Genomic DNA, 20,829 nt, shown 5'->3' with positions numbered 1-20,829 from the left:
GACTTTTTATAAGCATTTATTTGTTTGGATTCACATCCACTTAGCTTAAAGCATTTAAAAACATGAAATAAAATAATAGTTACATCTGTGATGTTTTAAGAGATACATATTGTACAATATTTTGGTTTTTACATATTTATAAAATACAAAATGTCCTTTAAACAACAATATATATATATATATATAGGATTTGTATTTTGAGAAGTGTTTGTGTATGCATTCATTTGTGTGGTCTTCAACAGCAACCAGACTTCTTCTGTGGTTGCTCTTTCTTCAACGCTGTGTGTTTTTCCACCTTTTGTCTCTTCCGCTGTACTAACAACCTAATGGCAGCAAAAGTCATTATAAATAACACAATGCGCACATATTGGGTGAACAACTGGTATGACAGATTTAGTTTGCTTTGAATCTTACTCAGCTAAACTCTTCATGCATTCTGACACATTATCTCCAGTCGCAGCACTGCACTCCATGAAATGAATCTTATACTCCTTATAAAGAGATACAAACAAGGTTATATATAACGTTTATTAAGGTCAGTGGAACTGTGGTATCACGCAACTATTATGCAAACCCAGACAACATTATTCATGCAACACTAGTTCAGAGACTACATCTGCTTGTAGAGAATGAGGTCACTATGTTTTCTTACTCTAGCGAGATCCTCCCCTTCCTGAACCTGGACTTCACGCTCATGCTCGACAGAATCGTTCTTGTTGCCGAGCAACATCATGACGACATCATCAGGAGCCTTTTCCTGTTTGACATTGTTATAAATCATTAGAAAAACAATTCAGAAAAGTATTATAATATAAACTAGATGTAGCGTGTAGATGTTTAATTTAAAGGGCCCATGTCACAGGACTTTTTTAAGATGCCAAATACATCTTTGGTGTCCCCAGAGCACATGTGTGAAGTTTTAGCTCAAAATACCATATAAATAATTTATTATAGCATGTCAAAATTGCCACTTTGTAGGTGTGTGCAAAAATGTGCCGTTTTGGGTGTGTCCTCTAAAATGCACATGTGCAGATCAAGTGCAAACACTGATCACAATGATGGTGGTTTGTTGAAATTGAAACTCAATTGTTCTGTGAATTATTTTCTCTCTGCACTAAATGGCAGTGCTGTGGTTGGATTAAGGGGTTGGATTATTATAATAAGAGCTCCTTATGACATCATAAGGATAGCCAAATTTCAAGGACCTATTTTTTCATGTGCTTGTAGAGAATGGTTTACCAAAACTAAGTTACTGGGTTGATCTTTTTCAAATTTTCTAGGTTGATAGCATCACTAGGGACCCAATCATAGCACTTAAACATGGAAAAAGTCAGATTTTCATGTCATGGCCCCTTTAATGTTAGTTTAGTTCATAAATAATATTGATTTATTTTAAACATGATTTAAACATGATCCCATTTTTTAAACCCTAGTTAGTGTGTAATGTTGCTATAATAGCATAAATAATACTTGTAAAATTATAAAGCTCAAAGTTCACTGCCAGGCGATATATTTACTTTAATTTAACAGAATCCGCCTTTTCGGCCGGTTTGGACTACAGTCCTACACTTCCTGCTTTAATGACGTCAGTAGAACAGTTTTTTGACAAAACTCCGCCCACAGGAATACATCAGTCGCCAGCTAAGCTAACTGCAAGCTAAGCTGCTATCGAATCACAACACACTAAACAAGCTACACAGTCAGAACCCGTTACGTATTTCTGAAGGAGGGACTTCATAAAACAAGGAAGACATCTGAACGTTTTGAGGACAGTGAAAACAGCACTATACAGATAAGTAAATTGTGTGAAAAATACTGTGTTTTTTACACGTAAAACATCAACACATGTTATATTGCACACTGTAAACACCATCAAAGCTTCAAAAGAAGAACAGGACCTTTAAATGTTATTATAATAGAGCAATAGCTCACATAAGGAAATAATAAATTAAAACATTATCTACCTGAACCTGAGTAATCCAATTTCTCACAGACATAAAACTCTTTGATGATGTGATGTCATACATGAGCAGAAGGCCATTGGCCCTGTGAAACACCTGAGTGGTAATGCTGTGAAACCTTTAAAAACATATTTTGTTGTTAAAACATAAACATCGATAAACCTACTTCACTGTTATATATTTATGACCCAGTCCGTGAAACCCAGCTAAAGCCATTTTGTTTGTGATTTACTGTTTTCTAACATAACCCTAGATAGTGTAAAGAACATTCTGTGAAAATATAACCTTGATATCTTTGATATTGACTGAGGTCATGTTAACGATTGAAATCAATGTGAACTCAATGACTATAATCAACCTTTGGTGCTCCTAATCTCATAATTACATTATTATCTGGATTTCACAGACAGGGTCACATTTTATTCTCTTTTAAATTTTTTGCTATGATGTCATACCTCTCTTGACCGGCTGTGTCCCATATATGCAGTTTAACAACTCTTTCATCCAACACAACATTCTGTACGCAGGTGTCAACACCTAGATGACACATATGAACATTCTGTAAAAATACAACCTTTATATCTTTTATATCGACTAAGTTATATTGATAACATTATGTACTGTACGCAGGTGTCAACAACTGGGTGTGACACAAATTAACATTCTGTAAAAAAATATAACCTTGATATCTTTGATATTGCCTGAGTAAGACATGTCAAAGATCGAAATTAATGTGAACTCAATGACTAAAATCAAACTTTGATGCTCCTTATCTTATAATTAGGTTATGAGACTTTACTTGGATAACATCTCTGTCATTCAACACAACATTCTGTACACAGGTGACAACGCCTGGGTGTGACACATTTGATTTAAAACTGATTTATATGCAATTATCTCAAAAGTTGAGAAAGTCCATGTTTGTCTTAAGACTCACCAATAGTAGAGGAGTAATCTGGAGTGAAGTATCCTTTATGGAAGCGTCTTACGAAAGATGTCTTTCCCACGCAACTGTCTCCCACCATCACCACATTAAACTGAACCATTTCCATATCTGAAACGTTTGAACAGTTTGTGTTCATATAAGAAATAGAAATAAGACTCCAATAATTCATTTTCAGGATGCTTTTTTACCTTGAGCAGTCCTGTTCTTTAAATCAACTGCCTGTTTTTGTCCAGGACTGCTGCCAGTTTGTCCTGCTTTTTTTATCTGGTGAACAAAAGAAAAATATTATTGAATGCACAGTAGATAGATAGATAGATAGATAGATAGATAGATAGATAGATAGATAGATAGATAGATAGACAGACAGATAGATAGACAGATAGTGTAGATAGATACAGTCGATAGATAGATACAGTCGATAGATAGATAGATAGATAGATAGATAGATAGATAGATAGATAGATAGATAGATAGATAGATAGATAGATAGATAGATAGATAGATGATAGATATACCGTAGATAGATAGATAGATAGATAGATAGATAGATAGATAGATAGATAGATAGATAGATAGATAGATAGATAGATAGATAGATAGATAGATAGATAGATAGCTAGATAGATGGATAGATAGATAGATACAATAGATAGATAGATAGATAGATAGATAGATAGACAGACAGACAGATAGATAGAAAGATAGACAGATAGTGTAGATAGATACAGTCGATAGATAGATACAGTCGATAGATAGATAGATAGATAGATAGATAGATAGATAGATAGATAGATAGATAGATAGATAGATAGATAGATAGATAGATAGATAGATAGAGACAGTAGATAGATAGATAGATAGATAGATAGATAGATAGATAGATAGATAGATAGATAGATAGATAGATAGATAGATAGATAGATAGATAGATAGATAGATAGATAGATAGACCGTAGATAGAGTAGATAGAGTAGATAGATAGATAGATAGATAGATAGAGACAGTAGATAGATAGATAGATAGATAGATAGATAGATAGATAGATAGATAGATAGATAGATAGATAGATAGATAGATAGATAGATAGATAGATAGATAGAGACAGTAGATAGATAGATAGATAGATAGATAGATAGATAGATAGATAGATAGATAGATAGATAGATAGATAGATAGATAGATAGATAGAGTAGATATATACAGTAGATAGATAAATACAGTTGATAGATAGAGTAGATAGACAGACAGACAGACAGATAGATAGAGTAGATATATACAGTAGATAGATAGATACAGTTGATAGACAGACAGACAGACAGACAGACAGACAGACAGACAGACAGACAGACAGACAGACATATACAGTAGATAGATAGATAGATAGATAGATAGATAGATAGATAGATAGATAGATAGATAGATAGATAGATACCATTATGTCATCACTGTTGCGTTCTTCATTCTCACATTCAGATGGGTTCAGCTCACCAAAGTCCTTCTTGGCCATGTTGGTGCGCCTTGACCCGAATTTCCTTTTAGTTGATGGTGAAGTACTTTCTTGGATGCCAGACTTAGCACTTTCCTCTAGTTGACAGCTAGTTTTCAGACCAATGGGTACATCAAGACATTCTTTATTCCCCTCTTGATCTTCGATATCACACACTTTAGATTCCTCAGCTGCTTCAAGGTCCTTTTTGAGAACTTTTGGTTCTTGCTTATTTTTATCCAAGTCCTCTGCCATCTCCTCATCTTCCCTTTTCACTTGCAGTTGCTGTCTGGGACTCTTGCGAGTCGAACCCATTTTTCTTCGTCGTCCTGGTGAGCCGAGCTCAGATGGACTTTCAGGACGCTGTGATTGTGTCACCTGGAGAGAGTCTTTGTCGGGGCCATGTTCTGGTTTTAAAGTTTCTGGGGTATTGAGATGCGAATTTGGGTCATCCATGATCAACTGATAGTCAAGATTTTGTGAACTTTGAGAAGTCTGATTCAACGCTCTCTCTATCTCACTGAGAAGTGAGCTTTCTGAGTGCTCAGGACTATGAATTATTTGGTCGCTGTTCTGGTCATCTCTTGGTGCAAACAGTATCTGCACATGTGAATCAGCAGGATCTGTGCCTTCAGATTCTTCTCTCTTCACCTCTCGCTTTCCTCTGAAATTTTTGCGAGTTGAGCCCATCTTTCTTCTTTTTTCAGTGGTAACAGTTTCTGGTTCTGTTGGTCGAGTAGGGTCAGCATATTCAGGTACGTTTAATGGTTCTGGGTTTGTATAAGAATTTTCACTTCTCTCCTCTGACCCTTCATTTTCTTCTGGGTTTTCTGTCTGCTTGTCTAATTCGCCTTCATTATCCTGAATGTCACGGCCTTGTTTAGGGGTTGAATTAAATGGTTGCTGATGACATACATAAGTTCTTGTAATTGTTAATGATGTCGCTTCTTCGAGAGTAAACTTTTCCTCTGATTTTGTAGCCCCATCATCAGTTTGTACATTTTGTGTTTCTCCATTGTTTTCGTTTCCAACTTCCCTCTCATTTTCTGTTTTTTTCCCTCTCAGAGTCTTGCGGGTTGACCCCATTCTTCTCTTCTGCATGGAACTGCTAGAGACCGAATGGATTTCTCCATCTTCAATTTGAGGACTTTCAACCAAGACAACTGGCTGAGATAAGATGTGAATTTGGTTTTCTTCCATGGGCAGGACATCAGACGTTTTTTCTTGGATCTCTGGTAAATTCTGATATGCATCATCCTGTGATGGTCCTGTTTGTGTTTGCTCTTGTTCTAATGTAATCTCTCTGTGCCACTCCTTATTTTCAGTTGGATGTTCACTTATTTCCTGTCCTGCCATTTTTACGGTCTCTGAAGTCTCTTTATCTTCATTATGTTCAACATTCTTCATTTTTTGGTCTTCAACATTATTCTGATCTTGAATTTCTGAGTGTGGTTCTCTGTCTTCCTTATTTGCCTGTTCTTCTCCATCTTTTTCTTGGAAATCTTCTTTTTCTTTGTTTCCTCTTAGTGGTCTGCGAGTTGAGCCCATTTTTCGTTTTTGAACAACTGGAGTCAATTTTGATTGAGAATCTCCTCGCTGAGTATCTTCTGGATTGATGCCGATTTCAGTTTTCACAGAAATTGTGTTTGTCTCTTCTGAACCAACATCTTTCTGAAGACCAGCATCACAGACAGCAGAAACACTCTCAACATTTTCAGATGTAACAAACTCAACTTGTCTCATGAGAACATTAACATCACAGATATTCATCTCCATTCCTTCTCTTCCAACAATTGCAGAGTCAAACATTTTGATCTCTGTTTGGAATTCCAAATGTGCATTTGTGTCTCTCTCTGCTGGTAAACTTTCAACATTACCAGTATTATCCTGAGTATCTGCATGAAGGGTTTGTGATTGTGTGATGTCATATATTCTCTCTGCGGTGGATTCCTCAGACACTAAATCTGAACTATATGATGACGGCATGAGAACAGAGCCCAACACTTCAACAAGAGCAGCATCTTTCTCCACACTTATTTCTCTTTTCTGTTCTGTTTCATCACTGATCAAACTTTCACTGTTAAGTGTCTCACTTTCATCATATTGTTCTCTGTTTTTTCGTTGCCCTTTGTTTCCTCTGAGAGGTTTCCGGGTTGAGCCCATTTTCCGTTTTTGAACAAGTGGGTTCAATTTTGATATCTCCTCTATCTGAGAATCATCAGGAATTTCAGTGATGCTTTCTTGTTCTGTTTGTGACTCTTCAGTGACAACATCTCCATATGAGAAACCACATGTCGTCAGAGTAGAAATACTCTCAGCATGTTCAGTTTCTTGAACTTTTTCCAAGTTCGTATGAGGGGTTGTATCATTTTCCTCTTCTGTTAATACTATATGTTCAACATTTATCAGTTTTTGATCTACAACATTATTCTGTTCTTGAATATCTGAGTGTGGTTTTGTGTCTTCCTCATATGCCTTTCCTTCTCCATCTTCTCCTTTCTCTGTCTTCCCTCTGAGTGGTCTGCGAGTTGAGCCCATTTTTCGTTTGTGAACAACTGGATTCAATTTCAATTGTGAATCTTCTGGGTTTGTCTCTTCTGAACCAACATCTTTCTGAAGACCAGCATCACTGACAGGAGAAACACTTTCAACATTTTTGGATGCTTCCAACTCCTGCTGGTTTATATCAACAAATTCAACTTGTCTCATGGGATCATTAACATCACGAAAGCTCTCTTCTGTTCCTTCTCTTCCAACAATTGCTGAGTCAAACATTTTGATCTCTGTTTGGATTTCCAAATGTGCATGTGTGTCTTTCTCTGCTGGTAATATATGTTTCTCTGGATTTTCTGATTGTAAATCTGATTGGCTATCATTATCCTGAGCATTAACATTTGTTAGACGTTCTTCTACTCCCGTTTCTTCAGTCTGATTCGTTTGATCATTTGTCTCTGAGATCTCTTCTTTGTTGTATCCAACATCCAGCATTTTCGGCATCATAGGATCTACAAAAATGTTCTGTTCTTGAATTTTAGAATGTGATTCTGTTTCTTCCTCATTTATTTTTTCTTCCTTTTCCTTGACATCTTGTCCTTTCTCTTTGTTTCCTCTGAGTGGTCTGCGAGTTGAGCCCATTTTTCGTTTGTGAACAACTGGACTCGGTTTCAATTGTGAATCTTCTCCTTGAGAATCTTCTGGATTGATTCTGATTTCCGTTTTCTCTGAAACTCTGGTTTTCTCTCCAGAATCAACATCTTGCAGAAGAAGACCAGCATCAGTCACAGCAGAAACACTTTCAACATATTCAGATGCTTTCAATGTCTCCTGATTTGTATTATCATGCAGAAAATCTGACTCAATTGTCATATAACTCTCCATTGTAACTGTAGCTCCAACAATAGCTTCTGTGTCTTGCTCTATTGGTTCTCTTTCCTGAGTATCTGCATGAACTTTCATAAGAGTTTGTGATTGTGTGATGTCACAGATTTTCTCTTCAGTGGATTCCTCAGACACTAAATCTGAACTACATGATGATGCCATGAGAGCAGAGTTCGACAGTTCAAGAGGAGCAGCATCTTTCTCCAAACATATATCCCTTTCCTGTTCTTTCTCCTCATTAATCAAACTTTCACTGTTAAATGACTCACTTTCTTCATATTGTTCTCTGTTTTTTCTTTGCCCTTTGTTTCCTCTAAGAGGCCTACGGGTTGAGCCCATTTTTCGCTTGTGAACAATTGGATTTAAATTCTCCTCTTTCTGAGAATCTTCTGGGATTTCTGTGATTTTTTCATGTACTGTAAGTGATTCTTCTGAAACTACAGTGACAACATCTCTGTATGAGAGATCAGATTCAGTCACAGTAGTAACACTGGCAGCAACTTCATTTACTTTTAGAAGTTCTTCCAGGTTTATATTAGGTGTTATATCATTTTCCTCTTCCGTAAATCCTTTTTTATTCTCTGGGTTTCCGGTTTGTAAATCTGGTTCACTGTCATTATCCTGAACATCGAAATTGGTTGGATGTTCTGCTACTTCTGTTTCTGTGAAATCTTCAAACTTCTTATATTCTGTGTTTGCACTGTGAGACGTCTCTTCCTCTCCACTTTGTTGATGTGTGACAGATGTGACTGTTGAGTTCATGTCTTCAATAATTAGTATTTTTTCAGTACTTCTTGCATCATCACTTACTGCTGTATTTTCAATTACTCCATCTTTCATTTCTCCAGCTTCACTCTCACTTTCCATTGTCCTCTCAGTGTTAACTTGTGGTGGATCATCTTGTGTTTGAGATATAATTGATGAAGATTGCTCTTGTTCTGATGTTATCTCTCCATGCCACTCCTTATTTTCAAATGGATTTTCAGTTAGCTTCTCTTCTGCAACGCTTACTGTCTCTGGGGTATCTTCTTCTTTGTTGTATCCAACATCCATCATTTTCTGCATCATGGGATCTACACAAATTTTCTGTTCTTGATTTTCTATATCTGGTTCTGTTTCATCCTCAAATGTTTTTTCTTCCTTTTCCTTGACAACTTGTCCTTTCTCTTTGTTTCCTCTGAGTGGTCTGCGAGTTGAGCCCATTTTTCGTTTGGGAATAAGTGGACTCAATTTCGATTGTGAATCTTCTTCTTGAGAATCTTCTGGATTGATGCTGATTTTAGTTTTCTCTGAAGATCTGCTTGTCTCTCCTAAATCAACATGCAGAAGAAGACCAGCATCAGTCAAAGCAGAAACACTTTCAACATTTTCCGGAGCATCAAATGATTCCTTGTTTGTATCAGATGTATTATTTTGAAGCAAATCTGACTCAATTGTAATATTACTCTGCATTGTAACTGTAGTTTCTATATCTTGGTCTAGTTGGTCCCCTTCAACATCTCCAACATTTTCCTGTGATTCTGCATACAATTTTATGGGAGTTTGTGATTGTGTGATGTCACAGATTCTCTCTGCAGTGGATTCCTCAGACACTAAATCTGAACTACAATATGACAGCATAAGAGCAGAGTCCAGCACTTCAAAAGGACGAGCATCTTTCTCCACACGTATTTCCTTGTCCTGTTCTTTCTCCTCATCAATCAAACTTTCACTGTTAAGTGTCTCACTTTCGTCATATTGTTCCCTGTTTTTTCTTTGCCCTTTGTTTCCTCTAAGAGGTCTCCGAGTTGAGCCCATTTTTCTCTTGTGAACAATCGGATTTAATTCTGATTGTATTTCCTCTTTCTGAGAATCTTCTGGGATTTTGGTGATGTTCTCATGTACTGTGTGTGATTCTCCTGAAATATCTCCATAAGAGAGACCAGATTCAGTCACAGTAGAAACACTCTCAGCATGTTCAGTTTTGTGAAGTTCTTCCAATGGCATATGAGGTGTTGTATCATTTTCCTCTTCTGTAAATACTGTTTGTAAATCTAGTTGACTGTCATTGTCCTGAATGTTCACACTGGTTAGATGTTCTGCTTCTTTTCTTTCTGTAAAATCTTCAAACTCTTTGGTTTCATCACTTGTCTCATTCATCCTGTCAAACGCTGCATTTTCTGTATTTACACTCAGAGATGTCTCTTCCTTTTCACTCTGTTGATGTGTGACAGATGTGACAGGAACTGTTAAGGTCATATTTTCAAGAGTTAATATTTCTTCTGACTTTGTGTCTTCATCATTAACTGATGTATCTTCAGTTTCTCCATCTCTCTCTTCTCCAACTTCTCTGTTACTTTCCAGTATCATCACAGTGTCAACTTGTGGTGGATTATCTTGTGTCTGAGATAAATTTGATGAAGACATTTGCTGTTGTTCAGATGTAATCTGTCCATGCAACTTCTCTTTATCAGTGGCATAACCACAAAGTTCCTGTGTTGACCTGCTCACTGTCTCTGTGATCTCATGTTCTTCATTTTCTCTTACATTGATTATAGTTTGGATTATGTTGTGATCTGTCACATTATTCTGATCCTGAGTTTCTGAATGTAGGTCTGTGTCCTCCTCTGACACTTCTTTACTACCTTCTTTCTTTATCTCTTTTCCACTTTTGATTTTCTCTTTGTTTCCTTTGAGTGGTCTGCGAGTTGAGCCCATTTTTCGTTTGTGAACAACTGGAGTCAATTTCGATTGTGAATCTTCTCCTTGAGAATCTTCTGGATTAATGCTGATTTCAGTTTTCTCTGAAACGGTGTCTGTCTTTTCTGAATCAACATCTTGTAGAAGAAGACCAGCATCACTCAGAGCAGAAACACTTTCAAAATGTTCAGATGCTTCAAATGATTCCTTGTTTGTATCAGATGTATTATTTTTAAGAAAATCTGACTCAATTGTCATACTACCATGCACTGTAACTGTATCTCCAACAAACTCAACTTGTCTTTTGACAACATTAACTTCAAAGATGCGCTCTTCTGTTCCTTCTCCTTCAGCAGCTGATGAGTGAAGCATTTTAATCGCTGTTTGAATTTCTATGTGTGGTTCTGTGTCTTGGTCTAGTTGTTCTCCTTCAATATCTCCAGCATTTTCCTGTGATCCTGTATGACATTTTATGGGAGTTTGTGATTGTGTGATGTCACAGATTCTCTCTTCAGTAGATTCCTCAGACACTAAATCTGAACTACATGATGACGGCATGAGGACAGAGTCCAACACTTCAACAGGAGCAGCATCTTTCTCCATACTTATTTCCCTTTCCTGTTCTTTCTCCTCATCGATCAAACTTTCACTGTTAAGTGTCTCACTTTCTTCATATTGTTCCCTGTTTTTTCTTTGCCCTTTGTTTCCTCTAAGAGGTCTTCGGGTTGAGCCCATTTTTCTTTTGTGAACAATCGGATTTAATTCTGCTTGTATTTCCTCTTTCTGAGAGTCTTCTGTGATGTTTTCATGTACTGTAAGTGATTCTTCTGAAACTACAGTGACAACATCTCTGTATGAGAGACCAGATTCAGTCACAGTAGAAATACTCTCAGCATGTTCAGTTACTTGAAGTTCTTCCAGGTTTATATTAGGGGTTGTATCATTTTCCTCTTCTTTTAATGCTTTGTTATTCTCTGGGTTTTCGATTTGTACATCTGGTTCACTGTCATAAACCTGAACATTGACATTGGTTAGATGTTCTGCTACTTCTGTTTCTGTAAAATCTTCAAACTTCTTATATTCTGTGTTTGCACTGTGAGACGTCTCTTCCTCTTCACTTTGTTGATGTGTGACAGATGTGACTGTTGAGTTCATGTCTTCAATAATTAGTATTTTTTCAGTACTTCTTGCATCATCATTTACTGCTCTATTTTCATTTTCTCCATCCTTCTTTTCTACAGCTTCACTCTCACTTTCCATTGTCCTCTCAGTGTCAACTTGTGGTGGATCATCTTGTGTCTGAGATATAATTGATGAAGATTTTTGCTCTTGTTCTGATGTTATCTCTCCATGCCACTCCTTATTTTCAAATGGATGTTCAGATAGCTTCTCTTCTGCAACGCTTACTGTCTCTGAGATCTCTTCTTCTTGGTTGTATCCAACATCCATTATTTTCTGCATCATGGGATCTACACAAATTTTCTGTTCTTGATTTTCTGAATGTGGTTCTGTTTCGTTCTCAATTGTTTTTTCTTCCTTTTCCTTGACATCTTGTCCTTTCTCTTTGTTTCCTCTGAGTGGTCTGCGAGTTGAGCCCATTTTTCGTTTGGGAATAAGTGGACTCAATTTCGATTGTGAATCTTCTTCTTGAGAATCTTCTGGATTGATGCTTATTTTACTTTTCTCTGGAACTGTGTCTGTCTTTTCTGAATCAACATTTTGCAGAAGATGACCAGCATCAGTTACAGCAGAAACACCTTCAACATTATCAAATCCTTTCAACATCTCCTCATTTGTATCAAGGGGATTATTATGCAGAAAATCTGACTCAATTATCATTTTACTCTGCACTGTAACTGTAGCTCCAACAATAGCTTCTGTGTTTTGTTCTATTGGTTCCCCTTCAACATCTCCAGCATTTTCCTGTGATCCTGTATGACATTTTATGGGGGTTTGTGATTGTGTGATGTCACAGATTCTCTCTGCAGTGGATTCCTCAGACACTAAATCTGAACTACATGATGACGGCATGAGAGCAGAGTCCAACGCTTCAACAATAGCAGCATCTTTCTCCACACTTATTTCTCTTTCCTGTTTTGTCACATCACTGATCAAACTTTCTCTGTTATGTGTCTCACTTTCATCATATTGTTCTCTGTTTTTTCTTTGCCCTTTGTTTCCTCTAAGAGGTCTCCGTGTTGAGCCCATTTTTCTCTTGTGAACAATCGGATTTAATTCTGATTGTATTTCCTCTTTCTGAGAATCTTCTGGGATTTCGGTGATGTTCTCATGTACTGTGTATGATTCTCCTGAAATATCTCCATATGAGAGACCAGATTCAGTCACAGTAGAAACACCCTCAGCATGTTCAGTTTTGTGAAGTTCTTTCAATTGAGGTGTTGTATCATTTTCCTCTCCTGTAAATACTGTTTGTAAATCTGGTTGACTGTCATTGTCCTGAATGTTCACATTGGTTAGATGTTCTGCTTCTTTTCTTTCTGTGAAATCTTCAATCTCTTTGCTTTCATCACTTGTCTCATTCATCCTGTCAAACACTGCATTTTCTGTATTTACACTCAGAGACGTCTCTTCCTTTTCACTGTGTTGATGTGTGACAGATGTGACAGGAATTGTTAAGGTCATATTTTGAAGAGTTAATATTTCTTCTGACTTTGTGGCTTCATAATTAACTGATGTATCTTCAGTTTCTCCATCTCTCTCTTCTCCAACTTCTGTCTTACTTTCCAGCATCATCACAGTGTCAACTTGTGGTAGATTATCTTGTGTCTGAGATAAATTTGATGAAGACATTTGCTGTTGTTCACATGTAATCTCTCCATGCAACTTCTCTTTATCAGCGGCATAACCACAAAGTTCCTGTGTTGACCTGCTCACCATCTCTGCGATCTCATGTTCTTCATTTTCTCTTACATTGATTACATTTTGCATTTTGTTGTGATCTGTCACATTATTTTGATCCAGAGTTTCTAAATGTAGGCCTGTGTCCTCCTCTGACACTTCTTCACTAGCTCCTTTCTTTATCTCTTGCAGAAGACCAGCATCAGTCAGGGCAGGAACATTCTCAACATTTTCAGATGCTTCAAATGATTCCTTGTTTGTATCAAATGTATCATTTTGAAGAAAATCTGACTCAATTGTCAGACTACCATGCACTGTAACTGTATCTCCAACAAACTCAACTTGTCTGTTGACAACATTAACTTCAAAGATGCTTTCTTCTGTTCCTTCTCCTTCAGTAGTTGATGAGTCAAGCATTTTAATCTGTGTCTGTATTTCTATATGTGGTTCTGTTTCTTGGTCTAGTTGTTCTCCTTCAATATCTCCAGCATTTTCCAGTGATCCTGTATGACATTTTATGGGAGTTTGTGATTGTGTGATGTCACAGATTCTCTCTTCAGTAGATTCCTCAGACACTAAATCTGAACTACATGATGACGGCATGAGAACAGAGTCCAACACTTCAACAAGAGCAGCATCTTTCTCCATACTTATTTCCCTTTCCTGTTCCTTCTCCTCATCGATCAAACTTTCACTGTTAAGTGTCTCACTTTCATCATATTGTTCTCTGATTTTTCTTTGCCCTTTGTTTCCTCTCATAGGTCTTCGTGTTGAGCCCATTTTTCGTTTGTTAACAAGTGGATTCAATTTTGATTGTATCTCCTCTTTCTGAGAGTCTTCTGTGACGTTTTCTTGCACTGTGAGTGATTCTCCTGAAACGACTGTGACAGCATCTCCATATGAAAGATCAGTTTCAGTCACAGAAGAAATATTCTCAGCATGTTCAGTTACTTGAAGTTCTTCCGGGTTTATATTAGGGGTTGTATCATTTTCCTCTTTTGTTAATACTTTGTTATTTTCTGGGTTTTCTGTTTGTAAATCTGGTTGACTGTCATTATCCTGAACATTGACAGAACATTCAGTTTCTCTGAAATCTTTGCTCTCATCACTTGTCTCATTCGTCCTGTCAAAAGCTGTATGTTCTGTGTTTGCACTGTGAGAAGTCTCTTCCTCTTCACTTTGTTGATGTGTGGCAGATGTGTCAGTAACTTTTGAGTTCATGTGTTCAGGAGAAAGTATTTCCTCTGAACTTATGTCTTCATCATTTACTGCTGTATTTTTAGTTTCTCTTTCTCTCTCCTCTCCAGCTTCACTTTCATTTTCCAGCATCCTCTCAGTGTCAACTTGTGGTGGATCATCTTGTGGTTGAGATAAAACTGATAAAGATTTTTGCTCTTGTTCTGATGTTATCTCTCCATGCCACTCCTTATTTTTAAATAGATGTTCAGATAGCTTCTCTTCTGCAACTTTTACTGTCTCTGGGGTCTCTTCTTCTTTGTTGTATGCTACATCTATCATTTTCTGCGTCATGGAATCTACAACATTTTTCTGTTCTTGAATTTCTGAATGTGGTTCTGTTTTGTCCTCATTTGTTTTTTCTTCCTTGTCCATGACATCTTTTTCTTTCTCTTTGTCTATTGGTTCTCTTTCAACATCTCCAGCATTTTCCTGTGATTTTGCATGACATTTTATGGGAGTTTGTAATTGTGTGATGTTACAAATTCTCTCTTCAGTGGATTTCTCAGACACTAAATTTGAAGTACATGATGAATGCATGAGAGCAGAGTCCAACACTTCAAGAGGAGCAGCATCCACAGTAATGTTCTTCTCCTGTTCTTTCTCCTCATCAATCAAACTTTCACTGTTAAGTGTCTCAATTTCATCATATTGTTCTCTGTTTTTTCTTTGCCCTTTGTTTCCTCTAAGAGGTCTTCGAGTTGAGCCCATTTTTCGTTTGTGAACAAATGGATTCAATTCTGATTGTATCTCCTCTTTCTGAGGATCTTCTGGGATTTCGGTGATGTTCTCATGTACTGTGTGTGATCCTCCTGAAATATCTCCATATGAGAGACCAGATTCAGTCACAGTAGAAACATTCTCAGCATGTTCAGTTACTTGAAGTTTGTCCAGGTTCATTTGGAGGGTGGTATAATTTTCTACTTCTGTTAATACTGTTTGTAAATCTAGTTGACTGTCATTGTCCTTAATGTTTACATTGGTCAGAAGTTCTGCTTCTTTTCTTTCTGTGAAATCTTCAATGTCTTTGCTTTCATCACTTGTCTCATTCGTCCTGACAAATGCTGCATTTTCTGTGTTTGTACTGAGAGACGTCTGTTCCTCTTCACTGTGTTGATGTGTGACAGATGTTACGGTAACTGTTGAGTTCATGTCTTCAACAGTTAATATTTCCTCTGACTTTGTGGCTTCATCATAAACTGCTGTATCTTCAGTTTCTCCATCTCTCACTTCTACAACTTCCCACTCACTTTCCAGCCAGTTGTCAGAATCAGTTTGTGGTGGATCATCTTGTGTGTCAGATATATTTCTTAAAGATTTTTGCTCATATTTAGATGTGTCGTCTCCATAACACTTCTCAGCCGCATCATCACACAGGTCCTGTACTGAACTTTCTGCCATCTCATGTTCTTCATTATCTCTTACATAAACTATAGTTTGTAATATATTGTGATCTATCACATTTTTCTCCTCTTGAGAGTCTAAATCTAGGCCTGTGGCCTCCTCTCTCACTCTTTCATCAGCTCTATCTTTATCCTCGTCTGCTTGAGAATCATCTGGATTAATAAAGATTTCAGTTTTCTCATAACCTGTGTTTATCTCTTCTGAATCAGCTAAGACAACATCTTGCAGATCAAAAGTATCAGTCACAGCAGAAACACCCTCAACATTTTCAGATGCTTCCAACACTTCCTTGCATGTATCAGATGTATTACTTTGAGCAAAATCTGACTTAGCTGTCACATTACTTTCAATTGTATCTTTATCTACAACAAACTCAACTTCTCTTACAAGAACATTAAACTCCAAGTTTATCTTTTCTGTTTCTTCTTTAACTACTGTTGAGTCCAACATAATCGCTGTTTGAATTTCTAAACGTGGTTCTGTGTCTCCCTCTACTGGTACAACATGTCCAGCATTTTCCTGAGATTCTTCATGGAATTTTATGGGAGTTTCTGATTCTGTGATGTCACAGGTTCTCTCTTCAGTGGATTCCTCAGACACTATATCTGAACTACATGATGATGGCATGAGAGCAGAACCCAAAACTACAACAAGACCAGCATCTTTATTCACGCTTAAGCTCATTTCTTGCCTGTAAACAATCGGATTTATGTCGTCTCCATGTGAATCTTCTGGAATTATGTTGATATCTGCTTGCTCTTGAACAGTGTTTGACTCTAGTGAACTTCCAGAAATGATCTCAGCACTTTCAGATACATGAAATGCTTCAAGGTTAACATCAGAAGAATGCTTTTTATCTTCATCCTGAACATTTTCTAAAGGTTCTGCCACGTCTAATGATGCAACAGGTGATCCATCAATCTTCTCATGTTCTCCTGTTTCTTTAAATTCTTCAGTTACTTTGTATAATTTACTACTCTCATCGTCTTTATTAAAAACTGGACCCTTTGATTTTGCATATAGAAGTATCTCCTTTTCTGCTTTTTTCTCAAAGATACCTTGGATGACATAGCTTCCTTCATCAGGAAGTAGAAATCCCACATCTTCTAAAACCTCTGTCGTATTTTCTATCCTCTCTGCATCATCTTGTGATGGGTTGACTTGTATTTGAGATGTATCTGATGTAAACATTTGCTGTTGTTCTAGCTCTTGTTGTGTAGAAACCTCACAAGACTGTGTGGTACCTCCCTCCTCTCCTTCATTATCTTCTGCATCTATAAAGTTCTGCAACATATTGTCATCTTTAACATCGTCTTTAATAATATCCTGGTCTATCATTTCAAATGCATCTGTTTCAGGACTTGTTTTAGCACCCATACTCTCAATTTCCATTGTAGCCAAAGTCTGGAGATCTACACCTTGTTCGGTAAAATCCTCTGCATCCATAACCATTTCAGTCATTGTATCTCTCTCCTCTTCTACATCTTTTGCATCTGTAAATATTTGCTCAGTATTGTTGTCTTTGACATTATCCTGGTCTATCATTTCAAAAGCATCTGTTTCAGGTCCTATTTTTGCTGCCAAAGTTTGATCTACAGCTAGTTCTGTAAAATCCTCTACATTAGTCACAATTTCAGTCACAGAAACATCAAACGTTACTGATGTTTCAACAACATCATTAACAGCCTTTTCCTCTTTCATTTCCACACAAATCTCCTGACTTTCTCGAACATTTTCCACCTTGGGAAAACTTGCAGAAGACTCTTCACTATTTATTGTAGGATTATTTGAAATCACAATCTCAGCCATGACATTACAAGATAATATACTGTCCTCAGGCAACAGACTACTAAGCTTTATATTGCTATTATGTAAATCCCTTGATACAGGTGGCAAGTTTGCCAAATTAAAGTCTGCAGAAAAAGCAGACATTTCTCCCTGCTGCATCTCTGACTGTATTTCTGTACGCTCTTCAGTTGCCTCCATATTCAAATTCTCCTCTATGTGCTTCATTTGCAGTCTGGTAGACTCTTCCTTCATCTCCATCCTTTGTCCTAAAATGTTTGACCTTATAATCTCTTCATCCTCTAAACTGTAAATGTCAGGGGGTGTATTGCTCATTTCGGCTGTTGAATCTGTTACTGTCGGTGTATCAGACACTTTGCTGTCTTCTGCTGTAAGTACATCAGTAAAAAATTCACAATTATCATCTTTAGGAGCACCACCAAGAGTACAGGATGAAGAAAGAGGTTCTTTGTCAATAACCACAAGTTTATCTAATTCATCTTGTTTTGATGATGAAATATTTGAACTATTTCCACATGGTTCCTCTTCAACTTCTCCTAATTTTACAGAATTGCAGTCCTGTGAAGTGTTTGTATCGTGTCTTAAATCTTGGTAGCTAATGTTGAAATCTGTGAAATCTGCATTTAGTGCAAAACTGTCTGACTGAGTAGGAGGTGACACAGTCACATTTTGACAAACTTTTAACTCCTCAGTGTGAATGTTTGTGTCTGAAGATGAATTTAAAAATGACTCTTCATGATGACTAGATGTTTCGGATGCTGGCTTTGTTGGATTAACAACCGAAAAAGTAACTGATAGGTTGGTAGTTTCAGTTCCAGCCAAAGCTTCAGGCTCTTTAGCTCTTTCATATGAGAGGGATTCACTTGAAACAAAAGCTGATTCTGTGTGGTTTGTTTTATTTGCCGGACTCTCCCTTCGTTTCACATCATCCCACGTTTGCATCATCTCTGTTAACATGCCGAACTCTGCTTCACTACTGCTTTTGACTTCTGCTTTCCATACATCCCCTGTCTCATTACTTAAAAGATCTTGTACCTCTACATTTTCCCATCCTCTATTTCCTCCACGAGGCTTACGAGTCGAGCCCATTTTTCTTTTCTGTCCAGAGTTGCTGGCTAGTGGGGTTTCTTGCCCACCTTCTGCTGCCGTGACATCCCCATAATGGGGTATAGGTTGCCCCATCGGCACGTCACTTGGCAAATCGATTGTTGACTGCTCATGAGGATTACTCCGTTCATCTTCTATAAAGGAGATGTGTTCTTCTTCAATGGTTGATGCATTCAGTTGAGTGACTTGTTCTTCACCAAACTCTTCTGTTGTTCTCACCTCATCACACGGTTTAAGTTTTCTCCCACCAGTGTTCTGGCGCGTTGATCCTATTTTTCTTTTTCGTTCAGGAACTTCGGCTTCCGCTTCGAAATCCTTGTGAATCAATGCGTCTGGAGAACTTTCTAAAACTGGTGTTAGGCGATCAATGTTCAAGCTTGGAAGATGTTCAGCAACCTGGGTTTGTGAAACAGTGGCTTCTGTTTGGTTTTCAGTGTTGGTGTGAACCTCATCCTGCCCATCATCATTATCTTTGTCCTCATTAACTTTGAGGCCTCTTGTACCTCGTCGAGATGAACCAAGTTTCTGGTTCTTTTTAGATCTTCTGCCTGACATGGCTGCTCACATGTGGCTATAGTGAGACAAACACATTTCAAAATATCTTTGACATCTTTATAAGAAGGTGAATAAAAATGAAACCAGAGTGCATTAACAATGCGTCACGTGTGACTCATTGCAAATGTCACGCATGAGCTAAAACGGATGATTCTTCATCAAGGAAAATGTTTAACACAGTGTCTTAACAGGTCTATTATACTTTATAGAATTCATTTTAAGAGTCACATTTGCACCTTGAAATGTTTATGTGACATGCATCTTGTTTCTCACTTAACCTTATTTACAAAAAATTAAAGTATATAATTAGTAAAGTAATATATTTTGAGATTATTCTGCATCTGTTAACAACATTTTTATGGGTGATGTATTGTATCTGACCTGTGCAAGGATGTAAATTAGAAATACATTAAAAGTATAAAATTCTGAATCTATGTTTAACTTAATGACTAATGATGAAACACTAAGGGGTGGTTTTATTAGACTTTATTTAGGTAAGCCATAGACTAAAATAAATGTAAGAGCTGCCCAAACTGAAAACAACTTGCACTGACATCTTAAAATACATCAGTGCCCTTTGTAATGTTTTTAGTAAGGCATGTTTGTTCAAACTATTTATATTTCCTAATTAAACTAAGGTCTAGTCCTGGCTTAAACTAATCCCAGTCCAAGAAACCACCACTATATACTATATATGTGATCAAATGATTGGATGGACTAAGATCCTGTTTTGATATCTAAAAAAAGCCTTTGAATAAACTCATTAAAAATTTGCATTTAAACCTATACACAATCTGAAAACAACACAAGCTCTCAACTAAAAAACATAGTAATCCGAAAGCGAATATAAACTATTTATACGAGGTGCGACCAACCACATCTTTACATGCAACGCTTTGCATCTTGATAAAGGGTGATAATGATAAAGGGTAACAAAGCGATAGAGCCGACATCCCCCAAATTATTTTGCAGAAGTACACGATAAACAGAAATGTTACCTTCTGCTCAAGGATCTATCCACTTTTCAGTCTTGCTAAGCATAGACAACAGAGAAGCCTTGGTGCCAGTATTCCTTTTTAGCTCTGAGCTTGCATGGCTTCCTTCTTAACGCAACCCTCAACTTCCTGCACTGTTGACACACAATGCGTAGCGAGTTAAGTGTGAACTTTATGTTCACGAAATAAGCTGCATGTTCACAAAAATAAGCTGCTGACCGATTTTCCTGTGTGAACGAGCAAGTGAGAACCTTAACTTTGAGAAATGTTTTATTGCATTTGTGCATGCACTTTGGCATTACAAGTACAAAGTTAACAATACGTCTCATGAGATATTAGATTCATGCACAGTTCTCAGTAGTTTCATAAGCATGTTTAAAACATCACAGCCCCCTACTGGCACTTCTGTGTATATTT

The 20,829-nt window shown here is 37.1% G+C and overlaps 1 protein-coding gene across 1 annotated transcript; it reads right to left on the bottom strand.

Annotated features, from left to right (window-relative positions):
- Positions 1–3: 3 nt before the first annotated feature.
- Positions 4–20,812, bottom strand: rab44 (RAB44, member RAS oncogene family). The gene is made up of 9 exons (XM_065279889.1): positions 20,416–20,812; positions 4,340–19,433; positions 3,096–3,171; positions 2,899–3,015; positions 2,417–2,498; positions 1,965–2,079; positions 653–757; positions 415–491; positions 4–323 (listed from the first exon to the last, which is right to left on the bottom strand). The coding sequence occupies exons 2-9, from the start codon at positions 19,415–19,417 to the stop codon at positions 236–238; spliced, it is 15,738 nt and encodes a 5,245-aa protein (XP_065135961.1). The 5' UTR covers positions 19,418–19,433; positions 20,416–20,812; the 3' UTR covers positions 4–235.
- Positions 20,813–20,829: the final 17 nt, after the last annotated feature.

Source organism: Paramisgurnus dabryanus, chromosome 7 (assembly GCF_030506205.2).
Source record: "Paramisgurnus dabryanus chromosome 7, PD_genome_1.1, whole genome shotgun sequence".
In the NCBI taxonomy this organism is placed as follows: domain Eukaryota; kingdom Metazoa; phylum Chordata; class Actinopteri; order Cypriniformes; family Cobitidae; genus Paramisgurnus; species Paramisgurnus dabryanus.
This window is presented reverse-complemented; position numbering and strand designations above follow the sequence as displayed.